The 19,965-nt window shown below is 35.2% G+C and overlaps 2 protein-coding genes across 2 annotated transcripts; both read left to right on the plus strand.

Moving 5' to 3' along the window:
* Positions 1-10,079: 10,079 nt before the first annotated feature.
* Positions 10,080-14,194, plus strand: LOC143460631 (protein Red-like). Its single transcript, XM_076958220.1, has 2 exons — positions 10,080-10,249; positions 10,318-14,194. The coding sequence occupies exon 2, from the start codon at positions 12,181-12,183 to the stop codon at positions 13,771-13,773; it is 1,593 nt and encodes a 530-aa protein (XP_076814335.1). The 5' UTR covers positions 10,080-10,249; positions 10,318-12,180; the 3' UTR covers positions 13,774-14,194.
* LOC143460632 (serine/arginine-rich splicing factor 11-like) lies at positions 14,188-19,874 on the plus strand. The gene is made up of 9 exons (XM_076958221.1): positions 14,188-14,343; positions 15,229-15,359; positions 16,638-16,699; positions 17,546-17,617; positions 18,063-18,241; positions 18,500-18,642; positions 18,749-18,884; positions 18,973-19,074; positions 19,233-19,874. The coding sequence occupies exons 1-9, from the start codon at positions 14,225-14,227 to the stop codon at positions 19,390-19,392; spliced, it is 1,104 nt and encodes a 367-aa protein (XP_076814336.1). The 5' UTR covers positions 14,188-14,224; the 3' UTR covers positions 19,393-19,874.
* The last annotated feature ends 91 nt before the right edge of the window (positions 19,875-19,965 follow it).

Consider the following 19,965-nt stretch of genomic DNA (forward strand, 5'->3'; position numbering starts at 1 on the left):
TTACTATGATCTTGCTAGGATTCTGCCAGAATGACGGTGGTTATATGGGGACAAAATTCGTGGACAAATTAATAGTAGCCTAAGGTGGGTTCCAACCAACTTCCCCTTACGAGCGTTTGATGAAGCGTTGTAGTGCGACGGAATCCTGTGTGACGTAACCGTCACAGTGACTGCTTTAATTACATTACGATGCCCGTATTTGGTTGCAAATCTTAGTAATTGCATAATATTTACCTTCGAGCAAGTCATATTTCAAACTGATTTTACAACGTATTTTTGCTATAAAGGCTATGTCTTCGAGGTATGTAAAAGGAACATATTTCTGTCTCACGAACACACCTAATTTTTTTCAACAGTTAACTCAGAAGAAGCTGGCCAAAATACGACCAGAAATCATTACCAAGGTCCACCTTGGCCAAACGTAGGCCGTAGACATGAATGCTTGTTGCATTAATAAATATCATTCAGACATACTTTTTGTTTGTTTAGAATTGAAAATAACTTATATTTAAACAACGTGACTGTTTCACCGTATGTATAGGACCCGTATGGCCATTCTAGAGTCTATGGTTTATGGGATTTGGTGGTGGTGTAATGGTCTAGGGATGGCCTAAGCCAAACCCAGTCTTTCACCCAGATAGCACGTCGCTCGAGGGCCGACGTCGAGCCGCTAGCTTGCTTTTGGCGGCCCACAAACGATAATCGCTGAAGGGCCAACTTCGTTTTGTCCAGCGGGCCTAGGTCGGGTAGGGAGCAACAAAATCTTTGTCGGACCTCGGTCGGCGAGTTAGCTACGATCTCCTACGAGCCGACTTTGGGCCTACCAACAATCACTAACACACAGGGTTTTTATGCAGTTCAGCAAAAAGTTTATTTTTTCAAATTTGAAAGTTCTACCAGCAAACACAATATTTTATTATAATCACTATCATCATCCGCTATCATCACTTGTAGAAGATGAGTCGAAATTCATGAAATACAATTGTCTGTGCGTGGCTTCATCTTTCCGCTCTTTATCTAAAACATTTTTGTAATGAACTATATTGCATAATGTTTCTTTACTATCTACAAAATTAAAAATGCAAAGTAAAACGTTCTGCAATACATGATATGAACATCACACACGCATGCCACACAGCTTACCCATTTTGTTCTTCATTCTTTTTAGCCGTCCCCCTTCCCTATCACTAGCATTTTTTAACCATTTCTTGATCTCGCAGATACTCTCTGCTTCCTTAATACCCGATTTCTTGGCAGCATCTAAAGTATAATGACATAAAAACAAAATACTGGAGTAAACATCATCGACAGATAGGCCTAATAGTAAATAAAGCAAATGACGCAGCAGTAGGCCTAGTCGAAAAACACACGTACTAAGCTACGTGACTAAGGCCATTAGCCTATACCAAACTCTTTACGTAGCCTAGCGTGCAGACAGACGCACATTAACCAATCAACGAGTCTCGTGCATGTGTATGTTTTATGATAAGATCTAATCCAACTACAATTGGTACATATAACATTTGGATTTGTATCAAATCTCTAACCACTTATCAGCAGCAATACTATATAATAAACCGAACTATGGTTTAAAATCCACCAGAAAACAATTTTTGCCTGCCTTCATATCTTTTAAATGTTACATCCTCAATCCAAACTATTGTATCGTACTATATCCTATCTCATTGTTCAAACTAGACGGCGACAATCAAACTTGCTGACGACCATAGCCTCAAAGCAGAAAAAAACATTAAAATGATATCGATTTGATAACTTAGAAATAAATGTTTATTTAATTGTTAAACAAAAACTCAGAATAAACAAAGAAGTATAATACGTATTATATTCAAAATATCTGAATAAAAAAAGCCAGGGGTGTTATTACTATAGGAATTACTATAATTATTATAATTGTTAGTTTGTTACCAACATTTAGTGATAAAACCTTTCCGACTGTTACGAACCTCATTAAATAATAACATTTATATTTTAAAAATATTAAATAAAACTAAGTTATGTATGTTTAATCATTATTTTGTTCTAAACGGTTTTATGGCATCATCTAACATCACTAATGGACCTCCGTCGGCCCGACAAAGATCTTTTGGACAGCGTAAAAACACCGTGTCTAGCTTGCTACCCATTAGCGGCAGAGGAGCTACAATCGCTATAGCGAGAATAGCTCGTTGTAGTTGTCGGACCGACAACTACGTGCTATCTGGGGCAGTTTTATTGTCTGACTCCTATGATTGTCTTTGACTCCGTTGCGTTTACTGTCTCTATTCTGCTTCTTAAATCAACACCAACTTCGTAAGTTCAAATTGATATATTGTCCGAATAACTTGTCCGAATTAGAATATTTACACCATGATTCCAATTCCCAATATCTTAGCAATTACTTCAATTTACAGGAATAACTCAGAAAGAAAGAATTTCTCCGAGTCTGAGAAGAGAGAAGCGAAGAGAGCGATTTAATTCCAACATTTGTTTTTATACTAAAGTATTGACCAATCAGCGCTTCCAAATTAACTTCGCTATCATACGTGTACATGTCCATGTTATTCTAAGCTTTTTATCACAAGGAATTCAATCGATTTAGACCAGTACAGAAAACCACTTGACACACTTAACTACACCACAGGTCAATTGGAACTGCTTTTATGACTACCATTTGCTAGAACAATACCTTTTGCTACGTACAACTATTATACGATCAATACAACGCTACTTGAAACACTTCAATCTACGTCAGCCCGCTACAAGCTTTGCACATTATTATCTGCCTGGAGAGAAATCAAAACTTATGCATGCCAATATATATAACTAATTGCAATTTCTACATGATCCCCACAGGTTTATGAGATTCCTAACTCTTTTTAAGTATCATAATAACCCCCTTCAACAAAGTTACGTGACCTAATTTGTGAACTCACTTAACTTTATAAAGCCATGTGACCTTAAAACTATAAACTGTTGTGGAACCCCGGACCCAATGAACTCATTTGACCTTATAAAGTCGTATGACCTAAAATGTGTTACTAACACCATGTTATGTACTACTAGCAAGTGATGTTTATAAACGTTTGCCTTTGTTTCCTTTTATATTATGCAAAAAAATTCTTTGGAGTCTATTTTGACTCGATCTTTTCTATTTTTTGACCATTTTATTTAAAATTTCTTTTTATAATGTGTACGTTATACGTTAGTGTATTAATACAGGAGACGTTTTAACGTTGTCCGCAATGGCTATTTAAGTTTCAGTTTTTTCAGAAAGATGAACATTACAGTATTTATTCACAGTCTCTTTCCCCTTGGTGGTGGGGCTGTTATATTCAAACGGATCGTTCACTTTTTGATGAGCAGAAAAGTCATAGGCCTATTTTATTTCTGTAGATTGGCGGCTATAGCGGAGAACTAGAATCTATCGATTTCTTTAGCTGTCCTGCTACGTATAATCTCTCGTGTTACCTTTCAATAATAATTTAATTAATCAGAAGCGGTCAACGAGGCCATGTATATTACACAAATTTTGAAATTTGTTTTTCATTATGTGGTCTAACTTTTATTGTCGAGTTGAAAACGGCTGTATCTGCGTTCCAATAGTTTTGCCAAGTAGCCTATCTTCATTATGGAATAAGTATCTTCATTTGCCTGGTCAATCAAACGGTGGCACTTCAGGAAGCAATTATTTTTACGTTTTAACACGTTGGCTGGAAAATTTGTTTGAACAAAATTTCAACTAAGCATATCTTCTTGTATCGGTTTTTATCTATGCGGTAGTTTTAAAACGAATTGCAACTTGCACGAGGCCTAAGCAGTGGTGGTCAAAATAACCACATATTTATTTAAGTAGAAGTATTGTTACTCCCGAAAAAAATCTACTTTACTACAAGTATAGAAGTATTGCTGTTCAAAACTATTCTAGTAAAAAGTATTTATCGATCTAAAGCGTAAGGCTGTAAAAGTAAAAATTCCCACGAGCTCGTTAAAAGCATTACAACTGCAGGGAAATGCATAATTTTATAAAGCTAAGTGCCTTGTGGCTGCAATCCCCACCCATGGAAAAGACTGAAGCAGAGTTCTATAATCACTAATCTGGTGTTATATTTTTAACCCGAACCAGGCCCAAAAGTATAAGACCGAGCCAGAAAGTTGATTTGAAGCCGTAAGGTTAAATTTACCGAATGAGTCACAAAGCCTATTTGCATGGCTGAGACAGATTGACTTTCAAGCCGACTTGAAATGACGCCATGCCTCCTGCGCGCGATTCAACAAAGCGTTCGATTTCCGTGGTCAGTTTCGGATCGGACTGAAACTGTGTGAGGCGAGTAACTGCTTTCCGCGTCGCTTTATATTTAGAACCTAACCAAATTTTTATTAATAAAGCTTTGTTGTAAATGTAAGTCAAAGATAAGCATTTGTTGTAATGGTCACTAGACCAGGTTATTACTTCAATCCGACTCAAAAAACCAAACATTTTATCGGATTGCAGCAAAAGCGTTTCAAATCCGACGTGCTTTTTTCTTTTCGCCAAAAACGAGGAAGTTGGATTGGCGAGTCGGTATCGAATCCTTTTTAAACGCTCACCTAAATGGGATTAAAGTCATCTTTTGATGTCACTCTTTTTAAAATTGCGTTTTGCTCCCTGCGGGACGAGTAGCAGAGTTAATATTTATTTAACTATTAAGCCACAATGCTGCTTTGTTTTCGTCGTCCCAAGACACACCACTATTTAAACTATGCAGATTTGTTTGCAATTCCAACCTTTTTTAGCATTTTTTTGATGTGTTGGTTAATAAACCTACCGATTAAGAAGTTAAAACCCAACTGGTTCTTAGGCCTATAGGTAGATTTATTAAGCGAACTCTACTCCCCTATATTGCATGATGTAATCATAAGTTTTGAAATAAATTCCACTATATTTTGGATAAACCATTCCAGATATTCAGGAGAAAACATCCAGAAAATCTAGTAGATCTGTCCTCAATCGATTTTTCTCTTGATGAAATTAGTATTGTGTTCTGTGGAACATGTAGAAGAAAAACTCATGAGAAAAGTATGGTGCAAAGCTGATGAATTTGGTATTTTGGAAAAACTGGAAGACAGAATGAACTGCTCTGTTTTATGTGATAAATCATTTATTTTTAAACTTCCAATTTAGGTTTTGTTACCTTGGTAATCTTCTATCGTCATAACACACTATTCCATTTAATATCTTGCAACTTTTAATCTCTCGGAGATTATAATAACTTTTTCGTTTACTACATTCCCGTGAGCATTGCTTTCGTTTATGCTAGCTATCAAAACGGTTATAATCCTGCATTTTTCTTCGCCATTTTTATTCACGGATACAATTCAGAACTTCCGACACACACCAACTGCCAGTTTAAGCCGAAAGAAAAACCCTGGAAACGCCGGCAAGGTGCTCATCGCTCCCAGTCGATGGACATAGTACCTAAATTCGTTCGTCTATGGACCGATGTCTGTACACGCTTTTATTTATGAAGGTGAGAATATAATAGAGAAACGAATATAACGACAATTACATGGCACACAAACAAATTAACAACAAAGAAAGATGTTAAGACTATATTGCAAAATATAGTTGTTGGCCAATCAGAAGACATCAAACAAGTTATTCCTTTGTTTTAAAGTTTTTTTTATTAAGTTAGTTATCAATTATCATTGTAACATATTGTTTTATCTATAAAGCACGTCTTAAGCATTAGATGTTAGCATGTTGCAGAACAAGGTCCAAAGTCTATGTAATATGGCGATTGTAATAGTGGATTGTAATAAGTTATATAATTGGCATTTTAAGAAGCGATTGTGTGTTCTCCAGTTGGATGAAATGTAACATTTAGAAAGCTTTATTATCCTTGGTTAATCATGTCATGCAACCACTGAACTCCGAAAGCGACATATTTTACCCATTATATAAGTGTTTATAAGTTACATCACATTTTAGAGTGTATGAAGTTTGATGGTACTTGTGGTAAAGAACCTCAGTGACATAGAATATGTTTCATTTTAATTATTATTGTAAAAATACTATCTATACCAGGGGCGGGCAACATACGGCCCGGGGGCCGGACCCGGCCCGCAACGGGATTTTGAGCGGCCCGCAGACAGTTTCCGGTCTTACATGATAAAACAAACATGGAGAGATAGCTGAACATTTTTTAGGAAAAGTCACCAAATTTCAAGTTTCTACAGTAAACAATGCAACTGTACGCCACGTTTTGCTGTGACTGTGTGCAGGAGAAGCCACACCTAGTGAAAACAGGGTTAAAGTTTACATTAAATACGATTTGTATAGGTGGATAAATGCACGATTAATGTATCGATTCAGGAATCCGGCCCGCCGACCGAAGAAGTTGCCCGCCCCTGATCTATACGTATCAGGATGCAAGTAAAATGTCTTTCGCTGATTGGCTCATATAGCGATATAAAAGCTTAGGCTTGGTTTAAACCGCTCTCTTTTTCCCTTCTCGCTTATTCATCATTCAATTCAAGTGATAACTCTATCCGGATGAGAAATGGATATGAAATTGTTTCAGGTGTGACTACGACTATATTTTGAAAAATAGCCTATAACAAATTAGACTTTATGAATGTTGTGCTAATTTAAAGAAACAATCAGAGATAGCACATGCAACGGAGTCAAAGATAAAATAGTCAACAGTTTTAAAAGAAAGACTAAAGCCTTTCGATTTAGGCCAACCAATCAAAAAATCAACATCAACAATCAACATCGCCATTCCCACAGTAATATCATTTTTATGGCCAAAATGCATCAAAACTTGCTTACGAAACGAGGTGGTTCATGAAACAAACTCACATTTCCAAGACTGTCGGTCTCATTTGCTTTCATTTGGTCTCCATTCTGTCTCATTTGGTTCCATTCGATCCCCATTCTGACCCATTTGGTCTAAATTGGTTTCACGTGGTGACCATTCGGTTTAATTCGGTCCCATTTCAAACTATAAAAATAGCTTCTAACCCAACATTTCTTCCGGTGAAATAAACTAGTGGCAGCTATAGTTTTTAAGTAGTACCGGATGTTTAACCAGCAGTGTGCGACATTTGCACCAATGTGGTAATGCAAAAAATGAATTTGATGCTCATTGAAGCTGGTTTCCCTCTTTCCTGATAGGTTAATTTTTGTTTTATAGACATCACATATTTATTAATTTTAAAGCTTTGCCCGAAACCTTTGCACTAAAAGGAATTCGTCAGACAACATTTGCTCTGTTCTTGGAACGATATAAACGTGTTTTATATCTTTCGTTCTTTAGTGTGCTAGGCTATAATGATTGGTGTTGCAATTTTCCCTCCGCGCATTAAGTGACGAAAAATAAGCAATGTTATACGATATAGGCCTACTCCGTTGAGTTGGCCTAATACCTCCCTTAGAAAAATAATGAACAGAAAAACAAGTAGGCCTAGCAGAGGCATCAGATGCTGCCAGGCTTTTGAGTGGAGACAAGAAGCTGTTTCGACCGAGTATCTGAAGGGATTCAAATGAGAACGGATAGAGTTGGCCTTGCAGCCTTGACAATTGGACGTGGCTGCCACCAAGTAATTACGCTTAAAGAAGATTTTAACTAATTCCAAGTCACTTCTCAGAAGGGTAAAGGAGTTTTGAATTTATACATGAATGCGTGGCATATGCTTTCAGAGCAGTAGCCCTACACAAGTCGCTACAGATAACCCAGCGAGTAAAGTCTTGATTTCTCTAAGTATAGCCTACTGATAATAAAGCTAGGGATTTTACAGAAGCTTTTACACGGTGCATCCATAATATACAGGTTCACTTGGATCGTTTGAACTGCTTGAGCTGTAAAATTAAATTGAAAGGTTTTTGAAACTATTCATTGAGTTAGGTGCTCCTACAGTATTTTAAACATATTTTTAAAACTTGCTGCTAATAAAGCACAAATTTTCACATTGATGTTCAATTGATGTACGTGTTGTTCCATCTTGGTTTAGCATGGTTGTTGAAATGGTACTCCTCGTATTCTAAAACAGCGGTCCCCAACCGATCCGTGAACGGTTTTCACCTGGGCCGCAAACGGTTTCACACATAAAAGATTAAACACGATACTCTTATCGGATAGATGAAAAATAAAAATAAATAAAATATGAAATAACCAAACGAACATGAATCATAAATGGTGACACGCAATATGTACTATATTGCGTGTCATTGTTGATTGCAAAAAGTTGATTTTTGGTTATTTAGGATTTAATTGTCAAAGTTAAACTTATATTAAAAAGTAAATTTAGGTATGGTTTAATTTGCTATATTATATATAACATTTAAGTTAAGATAAACTGTGAAATATAGCTTTGAATAAACGAATATTTCTAATGCCATAGTTGCAGCTTGATATTTCTGCTTGGCTGTATCTTCAAATAACTTTTTCATCATGAACAAGTAATGAAAACATTGTACGAAAGTGGCATCACAATACAGCTTATTTTTAAACTCGCGACAGTGCAATCGCAAATTTTAATGAAACTGAGTTAATTTTTATGTTATCCATATTTTAATGAATCCATAGCGTTCCTCTGGAGTAGGCTGATTTTATTTGTCGAAAATTTTATGTCCGAAATATCAAAACACGTAGCTTACATATCTTTTATCCTAAAAAGGGCAAGCCACACTGTCTAAATTGCGAGAAAAATGCCTTTGTTGTAATGTCATTTCGACCTGAATAGACTAAATCCTGAGACAATAACAGCGGACGTTCCCAATTGGCATGATGTCAACCGGACAATAAAACAAATTTGACCAACAAACAAAGGAGTGTACTTTAAGTATTGCCACATTTGTGATGTCCATGATTTATTTTGCACCTATTTTGATTAACCTCTCGTTAAAAAGAGCGTAACCGTGGGAATGTGCTTGCGTTTTTACCTTGCACTCTGTCCAATTGTCCGCCTAGTTTTGATTATTTAGAACAATGATACAACCTCATCATGTACAAAGTGTTTAATATAGCTTTTGCACAACGTTTAAATGGAAACCAACTTACCATACATCTGAATTAGATGCGAACAAAATGAAGAGTTGACAGAACAGCACATAGTTTTTCACACCGAGTAGGACTAAGAGAATGTTAGTATACTAAATCTATTAATTTAAGAACGTCAGTTGAAAGCAAAGTTGTTTTTAGTTTGGAAAATCCCCAACTTTTAATCGGCCTGGAAACACCCCCCTGTCAAAGATCAAAGTCGGCAAAAAGCAGAATTTTAAGTTATTTAGCCAGCGTTCTTGTCAACATTATTAAGCATACACCATATGTTTTATTAGCTGTTGCTTTTTTATCACTAAGGTGATGTTGTTATTTTGAATTTAACCTCCTGATGGTGAAAATTCAAAAATTAAACTTTAATGAGCACTAGACTTAAAAGTTACACGATCTTCAGCAGTAGCAAAATTAAAATAATAAGGGGTAGGCGATTCAGAATACTGAATCTGGAGAATTCGGATGCTGAACTATCCGAATCCAAAATGTCAATTTGAACCAGGTGATAGGATTCGGTTTACCTTTCTTAAATAAGCATTTTTCTTTCTATCTCAGTAACATGTTCGTGTATTCCTTTTTATGTTTGTGTAAACTGAAACATGTGCTCATCCCATCATTCCTGGACTGCATGCGATGCAACGGGTTGTGCAGCAAGCACAATAGACTTATTTGTAATCACAGTCAAACAGAAGGAAATGCCTTTTATGCCTCAGAGTATAGTTGCTTCGGAATAAGGAAATTGAAAAAGACAACTAAATGGTTGCACTTGCACCGATTTCCACATGTTGCATGGTATGAAAATTGCAATCTGTGATGCCAATTGAATGAAAAGAAATATGAATACCACTTGGAGTATACGCTAGTTGTAATGGCCGAATTGTAACCGATTGTCTACAGGCTACTGCATTAAAAAAGGTTAACTAGGTCTATTAAACTTAATATCTATTTAGCTATACGCAACTATGTTTGTTATTGTAATTTTATAGCGGACTGGGCACTGGGTCATAATATGCAGGAGTTCTAATTAAGTATATGTGCAGTTGTGCACGTTGTGCACGTTGTTGCATTGGATGGTTGCCAAAACCATAAGGCTGTTTTACCATTGGACCAGCAACGATCAATAGGAAAGACAGTTAGACTATTTTCCACTCAATGTCACCACATCAAGGGCATGTTTTCAATAGAACGACAAAATGATGAAGTAAACAATACCAGTGAGTAGTGACAATGACTTAATACAAGTACTGTTCCCATCCCTGGACAATCTTATATTACTTTCCAGGTGTCTACATGGCACTTTTGACAAAGTTTGTCCTGATTAGATCAGCTTCAACAGTTGCTCGCATGCTCCTTTCGCAAAATGAGTTTGACAATATGGCCGTGCTTTGCGCAGAACTTGCAACACTCCAATGTTTCCACACTTTTCTTCATTTTTGGTGTCATGTATTTCCTAGTTTTTACACTTTCAAACTTTTTAACTCAAGAATTGAATGCTTTTGGTTTGGGGTTATTTGCCATTTTTACTGAAACTTAAGTATGTTATTGTGCTTGCTTTGATAACATGATCACAGAAAGGCATTTAGGACGATTATATCACTATCAGTCACAATCAATTTGCTCTTGTTTAATGTTACCATGTATTGGTTATTGTGCTGTGAGAAGATGGATTCTTTCACGTGTCAATCAAGCAGCGGCCTCATTTAATAAAGACAAGGCTACAAATTGAACACCAAATGAAAATGCATTTTAAAATTTTTTCTGAATATTCGGGTTTGACTGTTTGCAAGATGTAAAAATTACTCATCTCACCCACTCAATATTATTCGCTTTTTTCAAACGGTCATGAAAGCGGGTGCTTTCCGATAGAAGTGATCTCTGCTAAAACACATCAAAACTATTTTCTGATTTTGCTGTCATCAACAAAAACGTTGTACCATCATACTTGTTTCAATCAAGTGTTTATATCGGTTTGAAATTATGCATTGATTTATAGGCGCTGGATGATTTCAAGTTTCTTAATTTTTTGAAAAATGTCAATTATAGAAATGTTTTTAGTTTGAGTGATCCGGATCAAGTGTTGTAATGCCTTACCTAAAGGCACTGCATCGACATCACATGCATCTAACCTAGTTTTTCGTGTTTAAATTATTTCTGAGACTATCATATTCTCACTGGTCAACTCACTATTCAACTTTTCCAAGATTTAAAAATAAAAGAAACATTACAGGATTTGAACACTAGTATCACAACAATCCTTCATGCAAATGTTAACCTTTTTCTCTTCAAGGGTCAATGCATAAATTTGTTCATTCACCATCATTAGCGAATTGCTGTAGAAAGGGTGGTCAATAAGTAGACCGTTTGCAGGTTTTTATTATGTTTTTTTCGTGGTGTGAACTTTTACACTTTGTATAAAATAGGCCAACTTCTAAAGTTGTCTTCTCATTATCACAATACCATAATAAAATCTATTTTATCTTCATACTCATAATCACATAATCATAAAACGTTTGCAGTATGACCTATAGTGTTTTTTTAACGGAAGAGAGCAAAAGTAGGACATCAAAAATATATGTCAAAATGCATTGAAGGCAAGTTTGATAACTTGGGCTAAGGTGGTGAGGAATCATCGCCAAGTTGTGCAATGATGATTCTTTGTGTTGTGGTAAATGTTGCAATACCATAAAGCAGTGGTTCTTAACCCCTGGGTCGTGACCCAAGCATTGGTCGCGGAGCCTTCGAAAATGGGTGGCAACTGGGTTCTGGTCACGACACTGAAAGTGGATATTTCTATATCTGTTGTATACGATACGCAACAGGCCTCCAAAATAAGTATATTATACTCAAAAATTCAAAGTGTTTAATAATGGGGCTGATGCTAAGACCACACGCGCACCCGAAATTCTCTGAGATGCGTTCCACGCTGTCGTATCGCACATCAATATGGCTGGTTATATGTATAACTTCAAACAAGGTGTGAGCCAATTCATTTGCCTTCCTTCCGTTTTATACTTTTTGGTACATGTCTTAGAATGACCTATTTTGCTAGAACTTTTTAACTTTTATGACAATAGCAAGAAACATTTTTATTTTTAATAGATTGTTGGCAACTCAAATTATTATTTTTTTATAAGTTGGTTTGTGCATGAAGACAATGGCTGCAGAATTATATTCTAATCCTTTGCCTCCGGAGATAGAAGATGAATCCTCTACACTGGTGAATGAACCTTTAACAAATGCTGACTTTCGTAAATTACTTTCAACCCCACGCCAACTAGATGCTAAACCGAACGAAAAAACTCAAAGGGGTTTTGCTGTGCCACGTGAATATACCTCTACCAATGACTCAGCTGCTGAACAAAGGCGAAAGAAAAAAAGCTTTTATGCTAAACTTAAAAAGCAGGAAATGGAAAGACAAGCTGAACTAGCTAAAAAATATCGAGATCGCTCAAAAGAAAGACGAGAAGGTAAAGGAGACTATACGGATGTAGAATTAATAAGCACCACAGCTGACTATAGGGCAGTTGGTCCTACATCTGAAATGGATAGGACATCTGCTGAAAAAAGGCGTCAAGTAATTCAGGAGTCAAAATTCTTGGGTGGAGATATGGCTCATACCCATCTTGTGAAAGGGTTAGATTTTGCTCTTCTGCAAAAAGTGAGAGCTGAAATTTCAACCAAAGAACGTGAAAATGAAGAAATTCTTGACGATATACTGGAAAAAGATCAAAAATCTGAGCCTACTCAATGTGATAATGTAGTTGATTCAATGAACAATAAAATGGCAAAAAATGTTTATAGAATTTTATTTCAACAAAAAATTCCCATTAGAAATGAGACTTTTTTACCTGGTCGTATGGCATATGTTTTTGAGCTTGAGGATGAGTATGCTGATTCTGACTTGCCTACGACGTTAATGAGAAGCAAAATGGATTGCCCTACTTTAGAAACACATACAACACTGTCTACAAATGACATTGTCATTAACAAATTAACCCAAATACTTGCTTACTTACGTCATGGTTCAAAAGATAAGCACAAAAAGAAGAAGGAAAAAAAATCAAAAAGTGAAATCCACAAGCCAGCTGAAGCCGACATGAATATATTTGATGACGTTGGAGAATATGTTCCGCCAAGTAAAGCATCTAAAAAACACAGCAAACATGGTGTTGGTCCATACTTTGAAAAGTCAGAATTGAAAAAGGAAGATGAGAGATTGGCATTATTGAATGTAAGTGCTAATGCATCTGTTAAACAACTTGTGCAAAACATTCATGAACAACAGTCTACAAAAGAAAAAGTTCTTAAAACTGAAGCAGAGGCGAAGGTTAAAAAATCAGCAGGTAATCCACTGCTTGGAGGAAACGTCAATGCTCCAGACAGCTATGCGGAATGCTATCCATCCACTCAGTTTAACATATCTGGTATGGGTGAGGATAGTGATGAAGAGGCAGATTATTCCAAAATGGACATCGGAAACAAAAAAGGCCCAGTTGGACGATGGGATTTTGATACACAAGAAGAATATAGTTCTTATATGTCTAAACGAGAGGCAATGCCTAAAGCAGCTTTTCAGTATGGCATTAAAATGTCTGGAGGCCGCAAAACTCGGCGCACTCGCGAACAGAATGAAAAGCAGAAACTGAACAGAGAGTTGCAACAAATTCAACAAATTATAACCAAGAGGAAAGGGTCATCAAAAAATGATGGTGATAATTACAAAAAACCAAAATATTAAACATTTGGAAAATCAATTATTATTGATATATTCTAAGTAATAGATTGATTTTAGGTTAATAAGGGAGTAATAATAAGGGAGTTGACAATGCTCAGTTTGTATATACTGTACATGGTATTTGATGAATATGTTATGTAACCTTTTGTTTATTTGCTTGCTTGCTTAGTTTTCACTTTAAGAATTATGTCATGCCTTGGTGAAAACATACTATGATTAATTTTACTACTCACGAAATAATTTGAAGTTAAATTCAATCTTGAGTCGCATACATTTGCTGCCAAATATATGTTATTTTCTTTGACAAAATGATGACATATAGTAGTATTTTATTTCAACACTGCACATGTATACAGCATGCATGTAAAAATTTAATCTGTGTTTTACTATTCTTTGACCATTTCAATTTGTCGTTTTTGGTAGACTTTTGTGCAGCTTAGGATTAGTGAATAAAATGGATTCTTATGTGGTTCAAGTTACAAACGTAGCTCCTACAGCAACTAAAGAGCAAGTTCACACACTATTTAGCTTTCTTGGAAGCATTGATGAGTTTGCTTTATATCCAAATAATCCGTAAGTTGGAGCTCACATAAGTATTTTGTGGTATGTTTAACATTTTCATGTACTGTATATATGCCAGTATCATGAGAGATTATATTGGTCATATCTTGAACAGTGGATAAAGTTTTGATATTGTGGAGAGAATGATTTATTATTATAGTTATATGGTATAATAATTGTTAAATAATCTTTTGATTATTATTGACTGAAGCAAGCAGAAGCATTAACGAAATCTTTTTTAACACTTCCGCTGACTCCAGTATTCTAAGCTTATCATTACTACTTCTATAATGTTTATTGTAAGTGTTGAATTTTTGTTTTACCCGCCGTATTTTGTACAATATATGAAACCAACTTGGTGTTCCATCTTTTAGGAGAGAGTGACGCCAAACCAAAGCTGTGAAGGGGCGCACTTAACAAAATTACGCTAAAATTTAAACATTGTAATCTTAAATGCATATATCGTTTATTACTTATCCCACTGTAACCATTGGAAAACTATGGTATAAGTTTAGTCATAAATCTGAATGGGATAGCAAAATTTTTTTTACTGGCTGCTCACTATTTATTTTGAAATTTTGGTTGTTCTATATGTGTATATATACAAGATATAAGTTTTGTGTAACTTAGAATGCCCCCCTACTTGGCTAACATGAACAAAATTATAACAAAAGAACCAACCAATTTATTCTTTGGCCCTGACATGTTGTCTGTACCACGAGCTGCATTGTATTTCATTGCATTTATAATAAATTTTTATGCACGTAATAACGTAAACAATATCGCATGCGGGCCACATTAATTTGTCTGGGGCCCTGGATGCGCCTCACAGGTTGGGCATAGTTTGCATTAAACAATAAGTAATATTTCAGCACAACTTTTTACTGTTGTTTTTAGTGATCCTGCTAATCCTGGAACAAAGGTGTGCTTTATTAAATATAATGAAGGGGGATCTGTTGGAGTTGCACAACACTTGACAAATACAGTTTTCATTGATCGTCCTCTAATTTGTGTTCCATACACGGAAGGTATAGCATACTTAACAATTTATGCCAAAATTATAATAAGAAATATATGTAATTACTGTCTCTTTAAACAAACAATACTTTTAAGTATGCAATAAGTAATACTGTATTATGTTTCTTGTTTGTTTTGTATTGTTCATCATTGACTATTGGTGTCACTGCAACAAGGGATTCACTGTGATTGTTCAGCACAACTAAAGGTTATTTTCTGTAAATAGTCACAGCTTAACCTATTAATGAGCTAGCCTACTGATGTCTTATTTAAAATATTAGTGACACTATTAATAAAGTGACTGCATTTTTCAATCCTGGTAGCTTAAAGTTTATTATACAATATACAAGCCAAGTAATATTCCAATTTATGACAGCAATACTTGAGTATAACTATTGGCATATGTATATATATATTACCATTTAATAAATCTATTTCTTTTTAACGGTTCTTACATACTTAGATAACTAATGTGACCCTGACTTGTATTTCTTACATTTTGTATATGTTTTTGTGCATTATTGTTCAGCTGAAAGTTGCTTCCATGCTCTAACTGTAAACTTATCTGAACATAGTGGAACTGCTGATGTTATACACCATGAAGTGTCATCAAATCATCATGCTTTCCCCTTATAATTAGGTCCAAAGACCATTTTGTTATTTTTTTTGCAGATAAGGATAGAATGTGCTTTTGGAACCCATTTAAAAAAAACTCATTTAGTACTAAATTTAATTAGTAAACTTATAAACATTCACTTTGTGACATCTTGGAGCGGGACTTTTCAACAGACTGGTTTTAATCAATCAACATATTAATTATGTTAATGTTAATAATTATAATAATTAATATATTTACAAAGTTAATAATTATGTACATGTTAATTACGAACCAACATGTATATCATAAAAAGTATTTTCCTTAATATTTAGTAATAATTTATGATCTAAAACTGTCACAACTTAGGTTTAGGATAATAATAATAACAGATTACAAGTTGATGTGATATTTGTTTATGATATATAGTGAAAAAATCTTCAATGTGCTATGTCATACCATGTTGATCTAGCCCGATGTGATGATAGGCTATTTGATTTTGTTACATTGTGTGTATACTTGCCTTGGTTTAGTTTGGCTGTTCTTTATCAGCACATTGCGCAAATATGGTAAAGCTTAGTATGTAGTGATGTTTATATTATGGCTCTTTATTCAACTATATGGTTTATTTATTTATACATATAATGTTTTAGCTTTGTGTTTTACTTCTCAGTAAATGATTTGTTTTTTGTAGGAATCATACCTGATGAATCGGTGGCAATGCAATTTATTGCTCCAGCGAATGCAGCAGGCAGTGTGAGTGTTATTTATTCATAACATGTTAAAATTAGGTATGGGGTGAACATATTGCTGAATTAGGAATACAGTACTATATATTACTGCAAAACTGTTTCTATTGTCAAATTGATTTCATTTTTGATACATATGTCACCCACCATCCTAATATGGTAAAAATTAAAACAATAATTTAACTTACAATCAAAAGATCCACAACAATAGAAAACGTATGTATCTATTTTCCATGTATACTGTCAAATTTGACCACCTTATCATGTAGTTGGTTGCTTTGCTTGGATTTGATAGAAAGCAGAGTTGGCCAACTTGTCCCCAAGTTTGAACGTTCACTAATGAAGTCATGTCATATGCTATAACTATACCTGAAGCAAGCATGATGAAAAGACACCATATTTAATATTGCCGCAAACTGATGTTTACACAACCGATTTTTATTTTCAACAAGCACTCATAAATAAATTTTATGAGGTAAATAAACATGATAATCCACATTGCGGTTGAAAAGCAAGTGATTGTGGTCCAGACTTTAAAGTTTCTATCTGGAACTAGATTGCATGTAACAGGTAGAAAAATTTGGAACTTTTAAGCAGTCGTTGTGTAGCTTAGGCAGCCTTGTTACGTAACTGGTCATCACCCAATGTTTTACTGATTAACTGTAACAACTAATAATTACTATTTATTTATCACATGAGCTTCCTTTGTTTAGCATATGGTTTCCAATTTTAAGTTATTTTTTATTTGTTACTTTTATGAGAAAATCTTAGTTTTCATAACCTTAATCTTTTGGTTACAGTGTATCATAAAATTTGGTCTGTGTCTCTGTTATTATTGTTAAAATTACTTTAGGGTGGAAGCATGGATCCAGCCAAGCTAGACGAAATAAGACGGACAATTTATGTTGGAAATCTTGATTCAAAGGTAGTAGTCTTATTTCTTTTTATCGCGATTTGTCAAGCATGCAACATGTTTGTTATACAATATTTCCAAAGTTTCTGTAGGGTATTATTAACTTTTTGTATAATTCACTTACTGTAAATATATTGATTTTCAGTCTGATCATTTCCTTAGGAACATCATTTCACTCCAGCTTTGTTATGTCTTTTAACACTATCAAAGTCACAACTTGTATATTTCCTGTAAGCAAAAAGGCACAGGCCTGAAACCATATCGTAATTGTAGGGAGATGGTAATGCGTTGCAGCCAAAAGTTAAGCATTTAAGTTTGGGTTGGTACTTTAATAGTTTACGGGATAACAGTAGTGTAAACAAATTACTTGGCCTTGATTGAATTAATCATCAAAAGTCAAAATATTTATTTTTCATTTTGTTGTATGTGCTTGTTATGTAACCTTTTGAACCTTCAGACTGCTACCGCGGAACAACTTATGTCTTTTTTCTCCACTTGTGGTGAAGTGAAGTTTGTTCGAATGGCTGGTGATGAAACTCAGCCAACTCGATTTGCATTTGTAGAGTTTGCAGATGTGGAGAATGTGCAAAAGGCCATACAACTAAATGGTGTTCTTTTTGGAGAACGTCCATTAAAGTAAGGCAAATTACTTTACTTTAAGTTTCTTATCATTAAAAGTAAGAAAATTACTTTTTAATTTAACTTTTTTAGCAATTTTCTAACATAACTAATCATATGAAAGTAACATTATAATCATCAATTTACATTTAATTAGTTATGTTTTCTAATAAACAACAATTCATTCAACACTAGCATCATGCTAAGCTTGTAGTAAATATATTTTCTATTTCAATGCCCGTAAACTTAACTATATAACCACTTTGGCATACACAGGATAAATCACTCAAACAATGCCATCGTAAAACCTCCTGGTAAAAATCAGGATGCAACGTCACGTGAAATAGATGAGGCTATGCGACGAGTTCGTGAAGCACAGTCTTTAATTTCAAAAGCTTTGGAACCTGATCGTAAATCAAGTATGTTTTATGAATTAAACTTAATAATTGTTTTTATTATAGTTCCACGAAAACGTAAGGAAGTTTACGGTTTTGATTGCAAATTTGACTTGAATTACTATTGTAGCCCGAAAAAGGTCTCGCAGTCGATCTCGCTCAAGGCATCGGCGCCATCGATCACGCAGTAGGGATAGATCACGCCGTCGTAGATCACGTTCCAGATCCCACGGAAGATCTCGTCGATCCAGATCTAAAGATCGAAGGTAGCTCATAACTTCTAAAACTACTTATATGTTTCTGGGAGAACAATGGTTGCCATATCGTCACTTGCTTTGTCTTGTGCATTTGCAGAAGAAGCCGGCGGAGTAGAAGTCGAAGTAGGGACAGACGACGCAGAAAATCAAGATCGCGTTCACCACGTCGAAGATCCAGCTCACGTTCGCCAAACAAAAAGTGAATCATCATGCTTAGTTTAGTTGGAGATTGTGTGGAACAATAGCCATAGGTTCCACGTGTCTTATAATTATACAATCCAAGAATCTGTATGAGTTCATTCATTTAATTAGCGATTTTGTACTTCATGTTTTCATTCTGCTTATATTGGTTATCAGGGGTCACCGAAAAGATCGCAAACGTGAAAAAGATCATAAACGCAGCAGTAAACATAGAGAACGCAGCAAGAATACATCGGATAATGAAAGTGTAGAGGAGAAAAGTGAGAACAAGAAACCCTCTCAAAATGGAAACGGCGTGGTAGAAGCTAGTACCTAACTGCCGCAGACAACAAAGTTGGAAAAGCAATCTTCATTGTGTACTGCCGGCTGGCTCATTTTACAAAATACGCTTCAACCCAGTTCGTTCTAGCCAAAATCGAAACTGGTTGATATGTTGTATATAGTCATGACATTACTTAACAATTTTTCTCTTTTGCACTGCTTTAGTGTTTGAGGACTGTCATTTCAAATGAACCTTTTTTTGAAAAATTGCTAGTGTGCTTAGTATCTATCTAGTATCCGATTCTCGGCATAACACAGAACAAGCAAGTCTGAGATAACCATACCATAAATTTATAGAACCACTAAATTCCAATTTTTAGTCCAGCGATAAATGACGGGCTTGGCAGATCGTGACCCTAAGGATTAACACGCACTGTGGTTGGTTTCAGTGTACAAGTATTCGAAATTAGAATTGTGTTTCAGCTGTTTGGCGAATGATAAACGCACGTTTTTAATACATCAAAGTGAACACATGAACTGTTCAGTGTTTGAATATAGAAAGTATATTTAATGAGGTTCAGGTTGCAAGTGGTTATAATAGTCAGACCCATGAGTACTGTTGGTCGAT

The sequence above is a fragment of the Clavelina lepadiformis genome, chromosome 5, assembly GCF_947623445.1.
Source record: "Clavelina lepadiformis chromosome 5, kaClaLepa1.1, whole genome shotgun sequence".
Classification (NCBI taxonomy): Eukaryota; Metazoa; Chordata; class Ascidiacea; order Aplousobranchia; family Clavelinidae; genus Clavelina; species Clavelina lepadiformis.

Excerpts from the sequence above, each read along its gene's own strand:
- LOC143460632 (XM_076958221.1), top strand. The coding sequence starts at position 14,225 with ATGGATTCTTATGTGGTTCAAGTTACAAACGTAGCTCCTACAGCAACT. Across the intron at positions 16,700-17,545 it reads CAGCGAATGCAGCAGGCAGT|GGTGGAAGCATGGATCCAGC; the intron begins GTGAGTGTTATT and ends AAATTACTTTAG. Across the intron at positions 18,242-18,499 it reads TTTGGAGAACGTCCATTAAA|GATAAATCACTCAAACAATG; the intron begins GTAAGGCAAATT and ends TGGCATACACAG.
- LOC143460631 (XM_076958220.1), top strand. The coding sequence starts at position 12,181 with ATGAAGACAATGGCTGCAGAATTATATTCTAATCCTTTGCCTCCGGAG.